Below are 21,528 nucleotides of genomic sequence, written 5' to 3'. Positions count from 1 at the left end.
CACCTTTAGCTTTCCTGTGCTAGCTTTAAAAGCTCCCTGGCTCCTTTAGTGTCATTAATCATTTAGACTCATTACAAGCAAAAGTTCTTACCAGCAAAGAGGGCGACATTGGTTTGTCTGGCATCAAATGGGCATCTTGCCAAACCACTAATTTCCTCCCCATCATAGTCTAAGGTACTCAGCTAGAGAAGAAAAATAAATGGGTGACACTGTCATTTCTGTTTTGTATACTGGCAAAAAACATAACGTTGTCTTTTTTCAAAACTTAATTTGGCAAATTGGCTTCTGTCTGGTTTTATTTCACCTTGAAACACTCTCAGTCACGCTGGCTGTATTTGCTACAGCATAATTGGGGCAAGCAAAACCAGTAACACCTTAATGACATATTCAATATTCTTACCCGATAGTATCTGCACATAGGATTAAATGCATTTGTTCCACAGACAAACACCATCTCATCATTTCTTGGAACAAAGACTTTAATGAAGTTATGGCATTCATCCTGAAAAGAGATTAAAATGTATTAATCGCATTTCTGAATATATAATTCACATTTGTGTATGACAATGCATGGATAAACTTACTTTATGTTTTCCTTTCATAGCACAGTTCTCTCTGTCCTGCTGCCTTGACCTCCATGTCAATTTCTGTTCAAATCAAACCAGAAATTTCATTTTCATTTCAAAAAAAGCCTTAAAAAAAGGAAAAGGAAAAAAAAAAAACAGCCCTCCTTTGCCATTCTTTTATCTACTCACCCTGCTTGGAGTAACTTCTGATTTTGGAACTTCATTCAAGTTTACAGTGTAAACTTGATCCCTGTTTGCAAGCAATAAAAAGACACAAATCAATTCATTAATTAGTTAGACTTAGTTTGATAAATCTATTTTGTTAGACAAGAAGTTTTTATTAAATGCTTATGGATTTTCTGTGTGCAACACAAACGTGAGAGGTTTGGACATGGGCAGCACAGGGCGGTGGTGACTCTTGTTGGTGTGGTCCTTAGATAGCACTCACACTGTCCAGTTCTTCCTTACTCTGCCTTTCCATTATGCTGAAGTCTAATCCAGACTCTAAACACTGAAGTGTTTCATACTCATTTCCTGCATCCCTGATGTGTCAGTCCAAGTTTAACATAATCAGGAGAGGTTTTTATCAGAGCAGGAATATAAAAGAGGGAGAAGACTATTTGATCACTGGGTTTAGCGTAACTACAGTAACTGCAGCCTTCAAATCCAATTTCCATGCGCTGGTCATAGATACGGTGTATTTCTCAGGGAAGTCCTCCCCCAGTTCTAATTTTTATCATATTCTGCAGATTTTTCTAAATGAATTTTACACATTAATGCAAAACCAGAAGAGAAAAGAATTTTAATCTAATGAACTGACTGAAGGAAAATTACCTGCCAGCGATATAAAGTGTGTCTCGAATTTTCAGCATCAGTTGGAAGTCCAGTCTGTGCTGAGATTCATTGCCTGAAGGGCGTCCTCTAAATACTGGATATTGCCTTGAATCTGCAAGTAAAAGTGGGCTACACCATCACTCAGGATTATAGAGCTAAAGAATCAATATATGGCATTGATTAGCTGTATATACTAGGTGTAGAAGGGTTTAAACTAAATTCCTTGAGTAATGTCTTGAATATAAATGAAAAAAAGATGGCTAATGTCAGCAAACGTTCTTTTTCCTGAAGTTATTGCTGTATTTCTGATTGCTTTTTTAAGAAAATGATTAAGTGTTCTATTAAAGATACAAAGCCAGTAAACACATTTCAATTTGAAAGGAAACAGATCTTTTTCTCAACTTCCCAGGGATTTAAAAAAAAAAAAAAAAAAAGCAAGCCTTTCCCCAGTGGTTGGCACCATTTGCAGATTACTTACAGTGGTAGTCAACAATGTTAATAGGGTCCTCATCTTCAGGAAAGCTGACAGCTCGGCACTGGGACAGACTCATTAGCATCACAGAGGCGCACAGCAGAGGAAGCCTCATGGCTGGTGAACGATGGGTGCTGCCTTCCTGGAGACACCGTTAAACTACCTGAAAACAGGAACAGGGTTGTGAGATTGCAGCAGTGCAGGACAAGCATTGTGACTTCCTACTGCAAACGGTGCATCTCCTTTGCATTTGAGCACTGGCACCAGCAGTGGTGCTTATGAGAGGCTCCTGTGCGCACGCTGGTAGAAAACCCTCATGTCATATCCCTGCTCAAAGCTGCTCTGAAACATCTGGGTGTTTGCTAATTTTTAGGTGGATTTACAGGCATTTCCGAAGAAGCTGATGATCGCCAGCCCATTTAATTCATGGGAATAATAAACAGAACATGCAGGCTGCTGACCTGGCAAGAAAAATTGTCAAACTTCGGATTAGAATTTTAATTAAACTGCAATCTCTTTCCATCCCCTCTATCACCGAATGTCATCCAATAACATCCTTTCTCCATAAAAAGCCTAAATCTTATCCACAAAAAGTCATGACACACGCAATCTGTCTGAACAGTCATTCCATGTTTTAAAATTATTGCTTGTTTCTAGGCTGCGCCATCACAACGCTAAGCCTAACATGCTCATTGCAAAAGCCTTTCTATCTGGGACCAGATGCCTGGTGTTGTGGTTCACACATGTGCACAGAAAATGCACAAACGCTGCCTTGGTAGTGCAACAGGATTTGATGCATGATATGCAAGTGTGGCAAAAAGACTCCAATCATGGTGCTGTATGTGCTGCCTAAGATCCTGCCTTCCCCCAATTCCAACCACTACCAACAAAAGCTTGCAACTCACCAGCAGCTTTCAGGGTTTGCTTTGTTTGCTTTTGGTTGTTTGGTATATGCTCTATAGATTACACAGCACATATTGTGATAGCAGCACAATATTATGCAGCAAAGTTTTTAAGAGGGGAATGGAAACATTGCTTCTCCAATTAAACTGCAGAGATATTTTAGTGAGCAGAGCTCAACTACTCAAGCTGCAGTTTGGGTAGGATGCAAGAAAACATCTCAAAGTGAAATGCGATCTGTAACAACCACAAGTGGTCTGGGCAGGGGTTATATTTCTCATTAGAAGCCTGGCAAATGGAGTACTATTCCCTCCTCCAACCTTTTGGAAGCATTCATTCAGCCCCGATTCACAGGTCAGAGCTTTGAGTCACCACTCCAATGCCGTGCAGTTGCTGGAATCAGTTATTAAATGCATTCTCTAAACAGAAGAAAAAAAAGAAAAAGCCTTTCGATTTTAGCATTAAAATTGCTGTGAGATGTATCCATTGCCAGCACAAAGTGCCAGGCCTGATCCAGCAAAGCACTTAAGTATTAATCATTTAATAATTTGAAAAGCAATTAAAAAAACCCCTTCATAACAACACTTAACCTTTTAGTAATGTTTACTTGGGTTGAGAAAACTGTATTTGTTAATTAATCCTACAGCTGGCTAGGGGCAAGGCTCCTTCCATGCACAGAGCTGCTGAGCTCTCTGAGTTCAGGTCAGACTGTGAGGAGACCAGTGGCAGTGCAGGCGCAGTTTGGTGAGGGCAGTGTGACTGTGGGTGTTGTCTGAACGCCTGGTCATCACAGACTGACCTGAAAAGGAGCATTTTCCTCTGTTAATGATATTCCTGTATCCCAGGCCACCCGTCTAGAACGGATGGGCTGTGCTCTCACTCAAGATTGATGAGCGCAGTGGTTAATAAACACTAATGATTCCTGGCACTTTCCCTCTGCTCCTCCTTGTCCTGACATGGCCTCTCCAGCTGAAGCATCTTGCATTACATTACTAATGAGCAAACTTAAAACAAACTGGAATTAATAAAGTTAGTCAAATTAGATCTTTCTTGCGAAAGCACATTTCAGCAAAGTCCTGCAGCACAGTGGCTCCCAGACACAATAACAAATCATTAGTGGTTACATGGTCCCTTTTTTGAAGCAGACTCCAAATATCCGCCCCACTGCTGTCCCAGGGAGAGGAGAGGAAGGGAGGCACCTAACTGGCACATGCTGGGCAGGAACATCTATCCAGTGCTGAGTAAAAGCCCTCCCTGAAGCCTCGCTTTCTTAGAGAATGAATGAATACAAGCAGGGACCAAGCAAGACGGTCTCCCAGCCCTGGAAACTTAGCTTAGAAGATGAGGTGGTTCATGGCTGCACACTGTGACTCAAAGACACATCCCGGCTGCAAAATGCACACAGCCTTGAAGTTGTACAACTTCTGCTAGTACGGGCAAATATTAGGAAGAGTTTCTTTATTTCCTCTTTCCTCCCAGCATCTCATCGAGGAAGAATTCAATGGGGACAACAAATTTGAAACTTGCATGAAATTTCCTTTACAAAAGCAAATACTGTGTTCTGGACTCAGAAGGTGGCTGAGAACAAAAGGGCAGTTTGCTGTGTATGGGTCACTACAGCCATGACCTAAAAATACCACTGTCAGAAAACCAGAAAGGAAACAACCAAAACACCAGATACACCAAGAATGAGATCGTTCTCTCAGCTAGGGTCACAATTCAGCACGCTGTAATCCCAACTTGTAGTCTTTAGAAAACAAGGCAAACTTTTGTAAATGTAAAACTATGGGATGTGTTTCCCCAGAGACTGCATCGGGAACTGAAACAAACCCACATTTATGGATTCCTCAAGAAAAAACCCTGAAAACTCTGAATATACACCGGATACGAACTGTAAGAACGCAGAAGAGGTGGTAACACTTACGTACAGAACTGGATGGGGTCAGCATCCCATACCCACCCAGGTCAGCTCAGGTTTCCTTAATGTTTTGCTCATTAAATTATTTCCTGAAAATGAACAGTACCCTGATTTCTAACACACTGACCAAAGGCACCTGCTTTAAGAGGCATTTAAATGCAACTTTTAGCTGGCTGGACACAAACTTGAGATCAGAACCACTGCAAAGATAATGAACTTGAAGAGCAGCTGTTCTGCAGATAATCAGAAAAGCCCTTGGAACAGGGCTTTATGACAGCCAGGTGTATGCTTCTGGTACGCTCAGATATGCTGGTGTGAAAGCCATTCCTGTTTCAGTCAAACCTATTATGGAAGTCACTACTGTGGACTACAAATAACAAGTAAGTATCTCTTTGGACCAGAACAGTTGATTACGAAATGCTGACAATGTCTACGCTCAAGAAAATGTAGCAAACAATCATACTCTGGGTCTGATTGTTTTTCCGCAGCCAGGATCCAGACCAGTCTCTAATTAATTTTTCTTATAAATTTTAGAAATGCTAGGAAATAATTCATGGCAAATGCAATCTTTTGGAAATTACCACACTGCTATCCCTGTTCTGCAGCCGGGCAATCGAGGCACAGACCAGGGCTGACATTTGTGACCAAAGCCAGCAAGCGAGCAAAGCGCTCAAAGCACCTGAGCTGCCCTGGGTTGCAAGCATTGCTCTTTCTGCAGCATGGGAGACGACTTGGCCATGGGCACTGAGGGAGGAAGGCAAGGAACAGATCAGAGACCTTCCGGTATCTGCTCTGTGCTACTGCTTATCATGTCTGCAAATACAAAGGAACAGAGGTAGTGATGTTAGCTGCTGGCAGAAGCCCACATCGGTGCAGAGGGAGCAGCCTGAGTGAAACGAGCTTCAGGCTGAGCTCTGCCGGGCAAGAGGAAGGCAGAAGTGGGCCCGGATGCCTACAGACCCTATGCTTGGCACCCTTCAATCTCAGATACGAGTCCCATCCTTCAACTCTGACTGAGGGAACCCAGAGGAGGAGGGTATCGCTTCTGTTAAAATATGAGCCGTTCCTTCAAACAATCACACATGAAGGGGAAGAGGCCGCTGTTCCCTGCCCATTAATCTCTGCAGCCTCTGACAAGGCGCGGGTGACACTCCATCAGTCAGCTCTGCGTGCGCTGCCACGTAGGAGGAGGGGGAAGGGAAAGGGCACGCAGCCAGCTGGAGAAGAGCTGCACAAAATAGCTTCAACCCAGACTGATGCAATATCTTCTATTTGCTCAAAACAAAATTATAAGTCTCCTTAACACAATAAACGTTTCGCAAAATGCTAAGCACAGATGGGAGCGTGGTATGGCAAATCCAGGCAGAAGTTTGAGATAGGTCAGAATGGAAAATATATCTTGAAAGTTGCTTTGGGAGAGGTTGGTGAGGCAAAAGAGAATAGGGCTGCAATAAAAAACAAGCTAAAAAACAGACACATAACACAAAGAGGCTTCAAAGACTGCACTGCCTCCCTTCCCACAGGCTGGAATCAGGCTCCCAGTTGAGATGCAGCACCTCCTTGGCACCCACAGCCATGTGCTAGCAGTGATGCTGAGCACTATGCAGAGCGGCTCCATGAGCTCGGTCACGTTTGGAGACGTGGCTTCCCTCAGTCCCACGGGGCTGTGGGTGCTGACTAAGCAGGAAATCCCCACTGTTCTGTGGTCCTTACCTGCATGAGAAGCTCCTACTGGCACCTCTGAGGGCATGAACTAGCCTTACTGACGTGGAACCTTCTGCAAGTTTGAAAATGAGACCACTCTGCCAATAAGGCAGAAGTTAAAGAGAAGTCCTCCACTAACGCCTGCTCACAGGTGCTCAGGAAGTTTCTCATATCAGTGCCTTGAAGCTTTCTGATCACAAACAAGAGCTCTGTTGGCCGGGTGAGAACAAGTCACAGACAGTTCCTCTTGTAACCTAGTAACAGTTATGTCAGTCTCTGACTGGGAACCTACTCGTCTTATCACCTCCCTCCCCAAATTTGTGTATCCCAAGGATTAGTTAGGTTACAATAATAAGCCTCAGGGCTTATCTTTTGATGTTCAGATTGCTCTCGTGCTGAGAACCACAAGCTACAAAGGGCCTGGTTCAGATTCTGGCCCTCACCAGGCTAGCAGAAGCGCTGGCAGGGATTCGTGCTTATGGGAGCGAAGCTCTGCAGGTGGCTCACTGCTGGTGCAACCTGCTACAAGGTGGGAGGAGGCACAGATGGGCTCACTGGTTCTGTGCTGATGCTCTGCCTTCACCAGCAGTAGTGAGGAAAGGCAGGCAGGCTCTTGCTGAACTTGTCAAACGAGTCCATCTTTTTGGAAGATTAAACATTTAGCACAGAACACACAACCATGGTGCAGGCCTTCTGTGGAGCCCTGAGCCCTCTGTAAAAGTGCACACACGGGCACCATGGATGTGTCACATCCCTCAGCCAGGCAGGGCCCAAAGCACCTGCAGCGCTGTCACTCGAAGGCCTCGCAGGGCAAAGTGTGCTGGTCATTAGAGCAGGAAAACACAACAATTTTGTATGATCTGAGCCAAAATATATGACCAACACTGCCTAGGGTTGAACGGCTTGAACTCTACAGAAAGGGAGAAAAAAATTCTTTGTCATCTCTCTATTTTTAGTCCCTCTATGTCTCACTGTGTCAAATTCTCTTTTGTTTACACATCAGACAGCTCTCTACATAAGATGCAACAACTGCCTTATGAATCTGTGTGGGTATATACATGCAGGTATGTGAGAAGCAGGGGATCATTCTCCCATTTCAGGTCATATATACACACAGATTTTCTAATGATGCAATTGCAAGTTGTTTTTTCAGATGTGTTCTTTCGTAAACATGTTTCTGTTAATGAAGGCTGACTTCAGAAACATCCTGCAGGCACTGCTTGACACAGAGATTTAATGTACATTTAAATCTAGAGATTTGCTATGATGTGGTAAATCCATATTGTGGAGCTTGGTGACAAATTGCTTCAGCTAATTATCAAATAACACAGGAAAATATTTGTGGTTGTAACAACAGAAGCATGATTAAATTATTACTGAAGTCCCTTTAAAAACTTACAGCATTGTTATGTATAAATAAATAGATAAGAAAAAAATGTTTATGTCCTATAGAGACGTGCTCAGCTTGTAACCTGTGCTCTACACCATCCGTACTTCTCCTTACAACAGTCTTAACATCTGATTCTCCGAAGAAAAATTTAGGATGTTTGGAGCTATGACATTAATTGAGCACAAAAGTGCAAATAGCAAGTCTGTTATTTTAAGATAACACAACTTCTTTTAAGGAATTCTGCATTAACCTCTTGATCTATGCCTAAGTACAAAAAAAAAAAAAAAAAAAAGGTTTAATATTTAGCGATGAAACCCCACTACTGAGCATCACAGCTTTCATCTGAATTGGCTTATGGTATTGCTGGTTACACTCCAGTTGTTTGCAGGCTTTTAACATTACAGAAAGCACACCCCTCTCCTCTGAACAAGCTGACAACACTTGCAAAACGGATAGGGTGACTTTTAATGATGCAAATGCTTAGTGGCTGATTAGGTGCACGTTGAGGGCTAAATTGTCTTGTGATTAAAAATTTACTTGAATGCAAGATAGTTTCAGCTGGAAAGGAAATAAAATGCTGAGCAAACCATAAGTGATTGCTTCAATTATGTTTATTTTAAGTTAATTTTTGAGAGTGAATGTTAACTACCTTCCTTTACCGGGGTGATACAAAAATCCTCCAGCTGCAAACAACCTTTGATTTCAGCTCATATCTATGGTCAGATCTGCTGTCTGTTGTGCAGAACTCCTGCAAGCACATGCTCCCTAGAAAGTGTGCTGGGGTTGAGCTGCAGGCGATAAAGCACAGGCACTTCAGCTCATACCCTGCTCTGGATTCACCACTTCAGCAGGCCTTCTGTTCTATCAATTCAAACTGCTTATGCCCAGCTGAGACCGCCCAAGCAAAGGCTCATTTATTCACAGAAGCGTTCAAGGAAGGGTGCAGAGGAGAGGGATGTTGGGGTTTGGTGTTGCACTCTCTGCACTGACCCTGTTAATTACAGTCCGTGGGCAGAACTGGCAACGCACGCTCCAACCCCAAAGCACAGAATGCAATGCCATCCCACTGGGGCAGGCGGCTGCAGCCCATCAGGCTGAGCACACAGGGTGTGCTGCCAGCCCACAGCTGGTCATGGGGTGTCAGGCATTTTCTGTGTGCTTTTGAGTCTGAAATCTCAAATTGTGAGTTTTCACCCTGAAAACCAGCGATGTCTCAAACTGAGATGGCAAAGATCCCATTACTTATAGTACATACAGGCTTGGACATAGGTTAGAAACAACCAAAGCGACCCACAGAACCTCAAAAAAAACCCTAAGCCTGGACCAAAGTGTCTCCTATTCCATCCTCTAAGAGTCTGCTACAAACATGAGTGAGAGCTGTAAGGAAAGCAAGAACCCACTGTGCACACAGGCCGATGTGATTTACACAGCAAGACTGCAGCGCCTGATAAGGAAGTGCTGGGACAGGTAGGAGCCAGTATGCGCAGGTGTGGGCACAGTGAAGATCTCAGCCCTGATGTGCATGGCACATGATGCCAGAGCCTCCTTCACCCAGAGCAACTCCAGTGCTGGGCCCTCTAAGATATCCAGCTAACGGGTCATGCCCCAAACAATGCTGGCATCAACCTCACTCCAGAAAGCATCTCCTCTTCCCATCAGTGCTCCCCATGTGGAGTGTTGCTGTGTTGCACCTCGCTGGGCACGGGTCTGCTGGCTCAAGCTGCTGGGCAAAGTGGCACTGCTCACTTCAAAGAGAAAGAAATGGCTACTGGAAAATGGGAGGGGAGAGGGAGATTATCAGCTGGCAAGAATCACATCAGAGCATCCTAAGCACCATGCTGGTATTATCAGTATGCCAGAGCAGCCAGCCAGCCCTGCCTACAAGAATACTGCCTCTAGAGACCAGTGAACAGTGGGATTTTAGCCAGCCTTGGTTTTTCTGCATGGACAAGTATGATAGCTGGCCACCCGGTTCCCTCTTTGTACATGCAGAGCATGTGCTTTGCCACTTTCCTGGCCATAATCAATTATGTGTACAAATGCAGTCATGGAAAACCAGAGGAAGCCTGAGCTCAAAGTTACAAATACTATTATCTTGTTAAGCATTAAAGATTAACTAACAACAGTCAAAGGATGCGTTATGAAACGTCTTTCCCAGGCTGAAAAGCAAATAAAGGGAGAGTTTTGTGTTTTCTCTTTTCAAAAGCAATTCAGTATTTAGAATAATTGTTTAAACTGCTGCTTTTATTTACTACAATATCAAAACGCAGCCCCTTGTCACGTGACTCTTCATATTTTCATTTGAGATGCTGTGCAGAAACACATGGAAATCTGGTGAAGGCAAACCAATTTTAGAACATGTTCCGAGCAATTGTTTTGCAGCACTGCCCTACAGTATGAAGTCTCTTACATTTCTTAAATTGCCTAATCAAATGCAGACTCTGTTCCAGTCACGCTAAATTTTCACATAATGGCAGAAAAACACTTCTTTCTAGCCTAGCACTGAACAGTTGGATCACATTATTATATTTGCTGCTTTTTAGTCTGTGAGCGAGCATCTGTGAGCATATGCACAGACATGGGCAATGGTGGGGGAGAGCGGCAACAGGGGTGCTGCTGTGAGCCTGGGGCAGCACGGGGGGCTCCTGGAGAGATGCCTGTGCACTGATGCTTGAGAGCACCGGGGGCATCGCAGCAGGGCACTGGGGAGGGTTTGGTTTGCTTTTATTTACTTTAGAGTCAGAAGTATTACTGCAGGGTTTGAGCCAGCTTGACTCCTCACCTTACCTTCAGCAGAAGTTATTAAATGGATATAAAAGCAGTCAGGTAACTTATTGCCCCATTGCTGCTCCCTGGCTCCTCTCTGACAGTTTGAGGTTGGAGGCTGCAGTATGCAGCGACAGCTGTCTCGCTTTGGGTCCCCACACTGTGACATGTTCCTGCACCGTATCACACTACTCCAGGTAAATCCTGGCCCCACAGAACTGCCCGCTTCCCATGGGAAGCTGCCAGCCCACTCCAGGCCTGGCACAGGACATGGTGCTGGCACCAGCCCTCAGTCCCCATCTTCTGCCTGAGCTGTATCACCGCATAGCAACATGAGTTGCCATATTTCTGGCACACTACTTCCAATGTGTAAGCCACAAATCAGAGCTTTGGAAGTTAAAATTGAATTACTACTATACTGTTCATGGAGCTTGAATCAAGGTCATAAGGAAATCTGTGGCAGATCAGGGAGGAAGGACTTGAGGCTTTAGAGCTCTGGACTGCAGCATGCCCCTCTCTCCCTTCCATGATGGCCTCCCAGGATCCCAAGACAGTTGCAAGGTTTCTCAAAACCTTTGTTATCACTGGTAGCACTGGGCCAGTGCAAGAACGTGACTGAGTGATCATATTGGAACCACACACAATACACATCTGCAGGTCTATTTTTCTCTCCAGCTGCACCAAGTACACTGAGGTTTGCGCTGGCATAGCTTGCAATGTAAGACCACATGAGCGGTGCTTGTTATGTCTCTGGCGAGGATGAAAACCTGATGCTTTAGTGGGAGGAAAAGCCATAATCCACTCTGAGTAAAACCTGCACCATGGTGCAAAGGACAAAAAAAATTCTATCTATACCCTTGCAGGGAATCAGATTAATCCCCAAACATGGGATTTGATTACTTTAGTTTGAGGTTATCATTAAGAAAAAAAAAATCTATACATTGCTAAAAATATCCACGTAGCACTCACTTCATGAAGAAATACGATTCGCTGAGCAAAAACAAATTACCGGCTTCTCAGTGTTAATCTTTGATAAACACGTGCTGGGTTTAAGAAACTGCCATGGAGAGCAGAACTTTGTAAATTGAAAGAACCCATTCAACTCCGCAAGATGATTTTTTACCCCTTATTACTCCTTTCATGAGACACCTGGGGACATTGTTCGCACACTGTTGACAGCTTTCACACCACTGCTTTTCCTCTTATCCTTACCCTTCCCTTCAGCACTTGTCTCTGGGCGGCAATACACCAAATATAGCTGTATTTGCAAGGGGTGCCAGCGCTGGCTCTTGGCCAACTGTTTGAAAGTAAATGGCCCTCTCCTGCTTCTGCCTGGTAGCTTTGAGTTGCTTCTGTAGGACACAGCCCCGAGCCACCAGGCACTGGGTACCCTGGTACTTAACACCTGGGTGCTTTACTGTGCAGGGCACGTTCTGAGCATTCATGACTCCTTCTTGTTTTTAGCTACTATTTCACTACCAGGCAGAACCACAGCCTCCTTACTGACAGTAGACTACATTCAAACACCATCTAAAATTTTAATCCTGAAGCCTTAAGTATACACTGAGGCTCCTGCAAGCTAAATACACATGTAATTTTCTCTGCAGCCTCCCAAACCAGGGTTGTTGCATGGTCCAATAGATGCACAACTGTTCACACACAGCATGGGGAGGGATGTCCAAGGAGAGGTATATATAAACAGGGACTGGAAATACCAGCAGGACAATGTTCTTCTGACCCCAAAGCACATCTGTCATGACAGGCATACACAGAAATAGCAGCAACACCTTCTGTCGGTGCTGCGAGGAGCCGCCACTCTCCTCATCCTCCACCAGTGCCCGCAGAAGTGGCCTGGAAGCACAGCAGTGGGACTGCACGGGAAAGCCTTCTGTTCCACAGCACAAGGCTGGGGGAAGGCCCTACACCCCTACCTGCCTGTCCCGGCAGGCAGTGTGGGCTGGCACCTCGCTGCTGCTCAAAGAGCTGAGGCCCAGCTGTCGGGACCATTTGGCACGAGAGTGATGAACTATGCGGCTCATGTTAAGAAAAGCCTATTATCCCAGTAATAGCTGAGCTGAATGACCAGCTGATCACCTCTCATCTCTGCTGAGGGCTTGCTTCCAGTACTGACAGCAAGTGCTGTGCTGCTGGTCCCCACGGCTTGCTAGTTCCCTTCCCAGACAATCAGCTCTGTTTGCTTCCCTGCTGCCCCCGCACACTTGTGGAGCCCCCCAGTTCACACCGGCCAATTAATCCTCGCTTGCAGCAAGGACCCTCATTGAAGCCCTCCTTGCCTCTGACACCTGCCAGCATGTGTGCGCTGCACCAAGACCAGCTCAGCCGCTGGGCATGCAGGCCAACAGCTCCTCACAGACCTGCCTGACAGCACCCATCTGCTGCTCATCCCTGCAACCATCCCTGGTGGGGAACGGTCCCTCCCTCTCATTCTGTGTTTGTTCGTGGCCTATCCAATTAGAAACCCAGGCTGGGATTTGGCTCTTGGGCACAATGGCTAACAAAAGTAACAGCAACAACAAACCTTTCTGCAAGAGGAGTATCTGTGTGCAAATGCGACCTCTGTAATGTTACCAAGGTCAGGCAGACCAAGGCCAATCTGCTGCGTGAGAGTATAAATCAAAGCTGTCCAGGGACTGATTTCATTTACAAGGTTTGTAACCATTCTGGACAGAACAAATGTCACTTGCTTGCTTGAGCTCCTCCTCTTCCAGCCCGTGTCCACCAGCCCCTCCTGCCCGGCAACACCTCCTGACCTCCTTTGCTCTTGAAGCAAGGCTCCCTCCTAGCAAGCAAGCTGTGGCTCACACGGCGGGCAGTCACGCAAGGCCAATTTGTTTAAATTATGTAAAAAAATCACACCACAACTGAGATTAGCACAGGGCCATGAGGAGAAGTTACGTGCCACTTAGAGCTCAGGTCACCATTAAGCAATAAATCTTACAACTTCTTCCCTATTGCATTTGTAGATCTGCAAAACAACCCAAGGAACGCATCTGTAGCAAGTCTTAGAGTCTGGGCACCGATCCTGTGAAATCACATGGTTTCCGTTGTGGAACTAAAAAGGCTTCTCCAAGAATGTGTGAAACACACAGCTGAAATCCTCCGCGCTCTCTGCCTGTTTGCGTGGCTAAGTTGAAGCCGCAGGTTGTGTTTCCTTAGCTGGCGGCTCTCGAAGCGCAGCCTGGCCTGCATGCTGAAGGAGCGGGTGCAGCCAGCAGGCTCCCTCAGGGTGAGCTCCATCCCCTCTCACAACAGGTTGCAGTCTGTGTGCCGGGCCCAGGGAAGAAGGAGCCCCGTGGCCACCTCCTCTTGTCACCCTGGCAGCCATCTTGCGGCCTGCCCAGTTATGCCCATGGAGTCTGGGTGCCGGCACAAAACGGCTCCCCGTTCTGGGTGTTAGCTTTAGTTACCATAGCCAGACAATGCTGCCAGTGGCGTGGAAGGAAAAATTGCTGCAGCCAGCTGTGCCGTTCACAGTCGGGTGGTTTCTGTGCAGCTCCAAATGGCTGTGGAGGCAGTAGGCTGTTGTGGCCAAGGACAGGGTGATGGATGGCCTGCACGCACTGTCCAAGCAAGGAGAATGGCAGGAGTTCACTTCAGGGTTGTTAAAATGCTAATCTGAGTTACTTAACAAAGGCTGAACGGCACAGAAGAGTTTGGGAAATCAACACAACTTGTATGTTAGATATGTGAGCTGCAGCTCTGACCTCTGTGGTTGCACCAACATTTGACTTTGGAAGTGGGACCATTGCAAAAGCATTCCTGTTTGAAGGTGCTGAGCCCACTGTAAATACTGTCGCACCACTGCCAGGGAAAGTGAGTACGGCACGCAGAGCTCCTGGAAACGGCATCAGATGGGCAATACTACGATTTTTTGCTGCACGTCTCCTCCATGTGACATGGGAACAAATCAGAACCTACTTTCTTTTGAACTCAAGGCTGGCAGCTATTCACAGAACAAGTAACAACTTAATAAAATGGCTCAGACGAATTTTAACGGTAACTGCAGTAGCTTATCTGATGCATAAGAAAAGGCATCATCTGTTCTAGCAGCAGTTTTGACGAAAGCAACATTTGAACTGTTTTAATTACACACAGAACTGCTAAGACTGAAAATAACTTACACTACCCAATGCAAATAATATACCTTCCATCTTTTCTTAATTACTTATGGAGCAGATTACTACCTTTTCCAATGGAAAGACATCTGATTTTTCTTAACTGGAACTATTGGGAGGTTTAACACACAAATATGTAATCAACCACCATCTCTATTCAGTAAGCAATGCATGCACACAGAGCATTCTCTGAAAAAATACCGGAGTGCAACACAATTAAGCCCAACATAAGCTTGTATAAGCACAGAAGCTGCTCATATAGCCGCTCCCTTTGTCTTACAAAGGCAGACCACAATCAGAGGGGTCCCTGTCACATCACGCATATGACACCTGATGAGAACTGGCCACATCCACCCAGAATCTCTCCACTTGACTTCACATTTCTGCTTTTCAGAAGGAACCACAACCAAAACATTTCAACATTTCTACGGAAGCTCTGTGCAGCTAAATGGGCTTCACCCCACTTCAAGGGATGCTGAATCCTATGCTAAGTGCAGTAATGTTTCTAAAACAATAAAAAGATAATCGTAATAACCAAGAGCTGCAGTCAGTGTGTGACTGGCTGTCAGATGAGTTATTACAAACACCTAACACATGCTCTGAAGGGAGCTTCTATGACTTCTTCTCTTTACCTCCATGTATCTCCCAACGACAGGACCGATCAGATCGAAGACCCATTTAGTCAGAATTAATTGCATATGTAATTAAGCATCCTATCTAACTGTGTGCTCCTCACAATTCTCCATCCAAGTCCCAGCAGCTCCTGGGGCTGAGTGCCGGCTGCAGCAGCAGAGCCCTTCAGGTGGCCCAGCAAAAGGGTGTGAGACGGGACTGCAGGCACACAGCTGGTTGTGACAGGGCCACGGCTGTATTCCTGGCACACACTCCTGCATCATACAAAGCACTGTTAGATGATGTTATCTTTGTTCCATCTCAACCACAAATGAAAACAGGTACCAACAGAGTGGAGGATGCGGGGAGGAGAATATCTGCTCACTGTAACTGAAGATGCAGATGGAAGTGAGCAGCCTGCTAAGCAAACCAGTTCAGACCTCTGGGTTATGTTTTTTGGCTGTCCTTTTGCAGACCGAGCTACATAATTGAGAATAGTAATAAATTCCAACTGCAAACTTTCTCTTCCTGTTTTCAAAACAACTGAGCTTTATGTTGCTTAATATAAAAAATGTTAAAGTTCATGGTTATACAGAAAAAGAGTCAGAGCACTCCACTGCAATTTGTATTTATCTAAGCCAGAGTAAATGTTTGTACAGTATCTGCCAACACAACACAACGTGCCCATCGCTTACTACATTAAATGTGATTACATACGGCTTAATTTACTGAATAGTGACTTAAGCAGACTTTAGAGGTGCACAGAATTTTGTACTGTGAATAAAGCAGGAAAAAAAAAAAAGTCCATTCTCTTCTGCCACAAAAGTGATCGCAGGGATTTACAATGAACTTCCTGTTGGACTTGGAAGGAAAGAATCTCGGAACGTCCTCTGTGAAAGTATCTGTATGTGAGAGCCGTACAGCAGCACTAAGAGACAGTGGGAAGCTGTTCCCTCAAATTTATTTAAGTGAATTTACAAATGTTGGGAAAAAAACACAACCAGCTCGGGGCACAAAAGTACCCCCAGAAAGAGGCGCGTTTTCCTCAAAGGAAATAAGCATGGGAAGAATGCCACCCATTTACAGAGCCCTGAGCAGCGTTCCAGAGGAAGTTTGCTGTAATTCCTGCACGTTACGTGTGAAATGTGTGTGTGTGTACATGGAGAAGCCACAATACCATCTGTACAGCAAGCACCACATATGTGAGCATGATGAACCATCAGAGCTGCTGCTACGCTCAACAGCCAATGCATTCCGAGCCACGCACGCATCTAAATACAAATGGCTCTGCACAGCGGGCCGAGCTCTGCTCAGCTCCTCGCAGGGAAACGCTGTGCCACAGGCGTCACCCTGACCTGAAGTGAGAAACAACTCCACGACGGGAAGAGCCACTAATTGCAGACCAGCACGGTGCTGTATTCATGTTAACAAGTGGGATACCCGCCGGAACGACAGGATTTTCAACATGTCAGCCTAAAGCAGTCTTAATTGCATTTTCCAGCTTACGAGACAAAACGCGATGGAAATCATCCGAAAAGAAACAAAAAAAAACAACCACAAAGAAAACAACCAGAAGGAAAACACCCTCAAAACCTTTAAAGCGCAGGGATAATATCCACCTGGAAATATCGGTGTGACCTTTAATATCCATCCAGCGCTTACAAATAACAAAGCAGGCGTTCCCCGGAGCCCGCACGCCGCCGCCCGGCCGCTGCCCGCGGAGCGCTGTCCGCTCCCGCACAAAGTTTCCCCGCTCCGCACCTGAGCGCCGCTTCCGCAGGAGCCGAGGACCGAGGAGAGCGGCCGCCCAGCATCGAGCGGCGACAATTCAGAGCCGACTCTCGGGTTTGTCTCCCTCCGTAACAGATCGGAGATCGGAGCACAGCTCCCTCTGCCTCCCAGTGCCCGACGGCCGCCGGGAGCCCGTAAATCACCGCTCCCCGCCGAGACCCCGCCGCCGAGCGCCCGCTGCAGCCGCCCCGAGCTCCCGCGGCGATCTACCGGGGACAGACCCACGCCGCCGCTCCGTCCCCCCGCCCCATGCTGGTCCCGGTGCCCGTACCTGCCGCTGCCGCTGCCGCTGCCCGGGGCCGCCGCCCGCCGGCGGGGCTGCCTCCTGCGCCCGCTGCCCCCCGCCGGCCGCCCCATCCCGGCGCTCCGCTCGCTGCCCAGCCAGCGCGGGGGCGGCGCGCCGCGCAGTGCCCACCCCTTCCCGCCCTTCTCCCGCCTTATTATTTTTTTTTCTTCCCCCGTTTCTCTCTCTTTTTTCTCTTTTCCCCTCCCTTTAATGTGTTTGTTTTCACCCGCCCCTCGCCGCGCCCAGCCTCGCTCCGCCTCCGCGCAAAGCCCGCGCCCAGCCGCCAACTCCCCGCCGCCCCGTCCCGCGCAGCCCTCACCGCCCCAGGGAGCGGCCCGGCGGCCCCCGGCAGAGCCCCGCGCAGAGTAGCGCCGTACAGGGGCGGCCCTACCCCGGCCCCGGCCCCGGCCCCGGCCCCGGCCCCCGCCTCCGCCCGTCCCCGCCTCGGGTAGCGCCGGGCGCGCCCCGCTCACGCCGCTGCCCCCGGGCGGCCCCGCGGAGCTCGGCGCGATGGGCGCGCTCCGTCGGCCCGGCCCCGCGGCTCGGGCGGCCCCCGCCGGGGAACGGGCGGTGCAGGCGGCGGAGAGGCGGCCGGAGCGTGGAGCTCCGCGCCTCGACACAGACGGTGCTTTCCTACTTCCAAAGCCATCGCTCGCGGTGCAATTTTGCAGCCTAATGAGACTCAATTTTGCAGATGAGTACTTCGCGGGTGGTGGGGTGGAACGTCCTTGAAATGACATCCTTAAGTGCCCGTCCGAAATGCCTATGTCAATTCCAGAAACAAAGGGCTGGATCCCAGACGTGAAGTCCGGGGAACAGCTGTCACACATTCATTAAGTTTTTTTTTTTTTTCCACGTGAAACTCTAATTAATTAAGGCTTAAAGTGCCACGAAATACTTTGGATGCCCCCTGAAAGAAAATGAAAAGAAAAAGGATTACTCACCCAATATCATCTACGCTTTTTTTTTTTTTTTTCTTTTTTAAATGGGAAAACAGAAGAATTCGGAGTGAAAGCAACAGAAACCGTCACTGAGTAGGGATGGCAGTCTCTCCCAGGCTGACCCCGGGCCCCTGCCCTGTGTCCCGTGGGCGGTGGGTTGCGTGGCACCGGGAGGCAGTGAGCAGACCCTGCAGGCTCTGTGCTCCTCGCAGGGGGAGTGCTGCCTCTCGGGAACCGACTCCTCTGTGCGAGGGCGCCAGGATGCGGCCCATAGTAAATTCTCTTTAGAGATGGTGCCAACAAAATCTCTCAGCCATGGGAATGGGACGTTTTTGGCAAGTCCGTCCCTTGGCTGTCTCTCTCTGATGTTTCCTAGTGGTGACAGGCTAAAGGCGAGATCATTATGGGTTTCCCTGCAGCAAACACAGCGCTGCTATGTTGCACCCCAAGTGCTGCTGCCTTGTTAAAGGTGCAAAGACTTGATTTTCTCCTTCTCAGACACAGCCCTTGTCTAAGAGCACGGACATTTGCACGGCACATGAAAATGCTCAGATAGAGGCTATTCACTGCGTTGGGAATCAAGTTGTAACGCGAAGACAAAAAGGCTCAGAGCACAAATGCGACCACCCCTAAAAGAAGCACTTGGCTCTCAGAGCTGCTCTGTGCCTGTCCACGGGCAGTCACCCCAGGCTGGGGTTGGGGCTGCCGTCCCACCCTGCGGGATCTCCCTTCCATCTCCTGTCCCAGCCACGGACTGTTGGACGGCATCCATACATCGAGGTGAGATGAACGTGATGCTGAGCATCGGATCACACTGCTGTATGGCGAAGGCTTTTGGTTTGAAGTACAGAGCTTTGGGATAGTCGAGCGTAGACAGATCTATGCTGAAATATTAAAGGTGGTGGTTTATTCCAGTTTCAAAACTTGCAGCGTGGCTAGAGCCACTTTCTGTGGGGATTGAAAGTATGTGCACTTACAGAGGGTGCCGGCGGGGAACTATACAGCCACAGGTTTCTAAGCACCAATACATGCAGGCTCCTATTGATATGATAAACCATCAGTTACATGTGCCGCAAAGCTTCTTAAATCCTCATTGACACAACAGAGCACTATTGTGTCAATAGTGTGCAGATTAATGGGGTATTGTCAGCCCCTTTTAGGCCTTAACTTTCATTTATTCTAAAACTTGTTCTTCTTTGTAACTCTTAACCTTTGGATTCTGCCAACACATTTCTTGTCACAAATATATTAATGGAATTAAAAGAAACCTGGCTTTTAAATGTTAATTACCCCTACAATGATTGATTTGTAAAAGAAACACATCAGCGGAATCTAATAGCGCAGTCACCACGAGAAGGACTGAGCCCAGAGCGGGGCCAGCAGCGCCCGAGCAGCGCCCGGCTCCGGCCAGACTGTCCCTGGGTACCGAACCGCAAGGACAGCGCTCACCGTGCCCATCTCAGGGGTGTATCTTATGGATTATTCCTATTGTCTAAGGGATTTTTCACCCTCTAAGTGTTTTACAGACTTAAGCAACAGTCATGTTCACAAATTTGAAAATGTAAGCAGAATATTCAAAATTTACATATAGATAGAAGAACCACCATCTGTTAGAACAACAAATTGAGATTTTGCTTCATTAAAACACAGATAATATAAAACTAACGTGTGCTTAAAGCAGACATTTCATTCCACTTGAATTCCTCCATTGGGTTCATAGCCAAGGCTGAGCTGGGATCAGGAGCACAGCCGTTTGATGGCTTCCCCGGTCACCAGGCAGCGGTGCGGTGGGAATGGGCATGCTGCATGGTGTGGGGCAGCAGCTTGGGAAGGTCTGCTCCTATGACACATCCCTAGGGTGAACCACGCAGGATGGCACGGCCAGGTTCCCTTGGCCTGTGCCAGAGTTCAGTGGGTGACTCAGCACGCTACTGCAGGCGCAATGGCTTCTGAATGAAATTGAAACTTATATTTTGAGGACCTATTCATTTAAGCTATGTCATTTCCAATAAAAACAGCAAATGTCAGTTACAGAAGAATGGCCACATCACAGTAGTGGCAGGATGCAATGATGCCATATCGTAAGAGTCATTACATTTTAACTGTTTTCCTTCTCCCTCCTGTTTCGTCCCTCCAAAAGGCACCACATTGCAACATGTGTATAGACATCTGCCCCCGCATGGCAGCAGACAGGGTAATTTACTGTGGGTTAGGCACTTCATTTCTGATGAATCAGATATGCACAGTTTTTATACTCGCTGTCCTTAAATCTAAGCGGAAAGTGAGGCTGTTACGACTTACCTTGTCTGTAATTAATTTTGATAATAAAAGAGAACAGAATTTATTTATTGTGAGTGTATAAAGTTAGTTGGACAGTTTAAGATGCTATTCAATGAGTAATGCTCCCATTGCAGGGGTAAATATTGGTCTGCCTGATAATGTTGGTTTCTATTAACTACCCAAAAACGTTATGCTCATACAGCTCTGGTGCCTTAGTGCCTTCTCACTGTCAGGGGAGCCATTGCACACGGCAGGGCAAGCCTGTACTGTGTGTGAATAAATGTGGAACAATTTCCTAAGAAGCCAGCTTTTGTCTCTGCTGCTTGGTAAAGAATCCTTTGGATATTTTAGAACATAAATATGGAAAATATGAAGCTTGAGCTGTAATGTTTCACAGCATATCACCAGAAGGAGGCTGAAGCCACACCAGCTAAAGCTGGTAGCTTGTTGCAGTCTTCTACTATTAACTTGCACAATGCAGAATTTCACGGGAGTAACACTCGCCTCCGTTAGATGGATGCCTACTGCTTTAGCAGCCATCTCCACAAATACTTACTGTAGCTATTGCTCTGTTTGTGGCCACTTATTCACCTCCATCTCCCGTGGTTTAGATTCCAAGAAGATGGATCTTTTATCTGCCTGGACAGCATTTAGATCCTACTCCATTCAGTACCCCTGGCCCTTGTTGCATGGGAAATACAGGTGAAAAGTGGAGCCAGCCATTTTCCTTGCCTGAGTCTTGAGCTTGCAGCAGTATCAACACAAGTCAGAAGTGAGACATTTCAGAACGTTGTCGCTCATGATTTACACCAATTGGCTAAAAATAGCAAACTGCCAATGTAACGGGCCTGCGCTGTGTTGATACAGGCAAATGATTGGTTATAAGTCAAGTGCTGTATGAAGGTGGTAAGTATAAGAAAAGATGTCATAAT

At 46.9% G+C, this 21,528-nt stretch overlaps 1 protein-coding gene across 11 annotated transcripts in view; it reads right to left on the bottom strand.

The window, feature by feature from the left end:
- SEMA6D (semaphorin 6D) overlaps positions 1-21,528 on the bottom strand; it is a 130,181-nt gene that overhangs the window by 12,939 nt on the left and 95,714 nt on the right. For 4 of the 11 annotated variants that reach the window (XM_085233532.1, XM_085233535.1, XM_085233539.1 and 1 more), the window contains exons 1-7: positions 17,361-17,537; positions 1,879-2,035; positions 1,401-1,512; positions 756-816; positions 585-647; positions 401-502; positions 92-182 (exon numbers count right to left, since the gene is read on the bottom strand). In XM_085233532.1, the coding sequence (XP_085089658.1) occupies positions 92-182; positions 401-502; positions 585-647; positions 756-816; positions 1,401-1,512; positions 1,879-1,987 (538 nt within the window). In that variant the 5' untranslated portion in view covers positions 1,988-2,035; positions 17,361-17,537. Of the gene's footprint in view, positions 1-91; positions 183-400; positions 503-584; positions 648-755; positions 817-1,400; positions 1,530-1,878; positions 2,036-17,360; positions 17,539-17,694; positions 17,805-21,528 lie in introns of those variants that run through there. The other 7 variants (XM_085233537.1, XM_085233540.1, XM_085233541.1 and 4 more) reach the window with 5 other exon arrangements.

The sequence above is a fragment of the Meleagris gallopavo genome, chromosome 12, assembly GCF_905368555.1.
Source record: "Meleagris gallopavo chromosome 12, MGAL_WU_HG_1.1, whole genome shotgun sequence".
NCBI classification, from domain to species: domain Eukaryota; kingdom Metazoa; phylum Chordata; class Aves; order Galliformes; family Phasianidae; genus Meleagris; species Meleagris gallopavo.
This window is presented reverse-complemented; position numbering and strand designations above follow the sequence as displayed.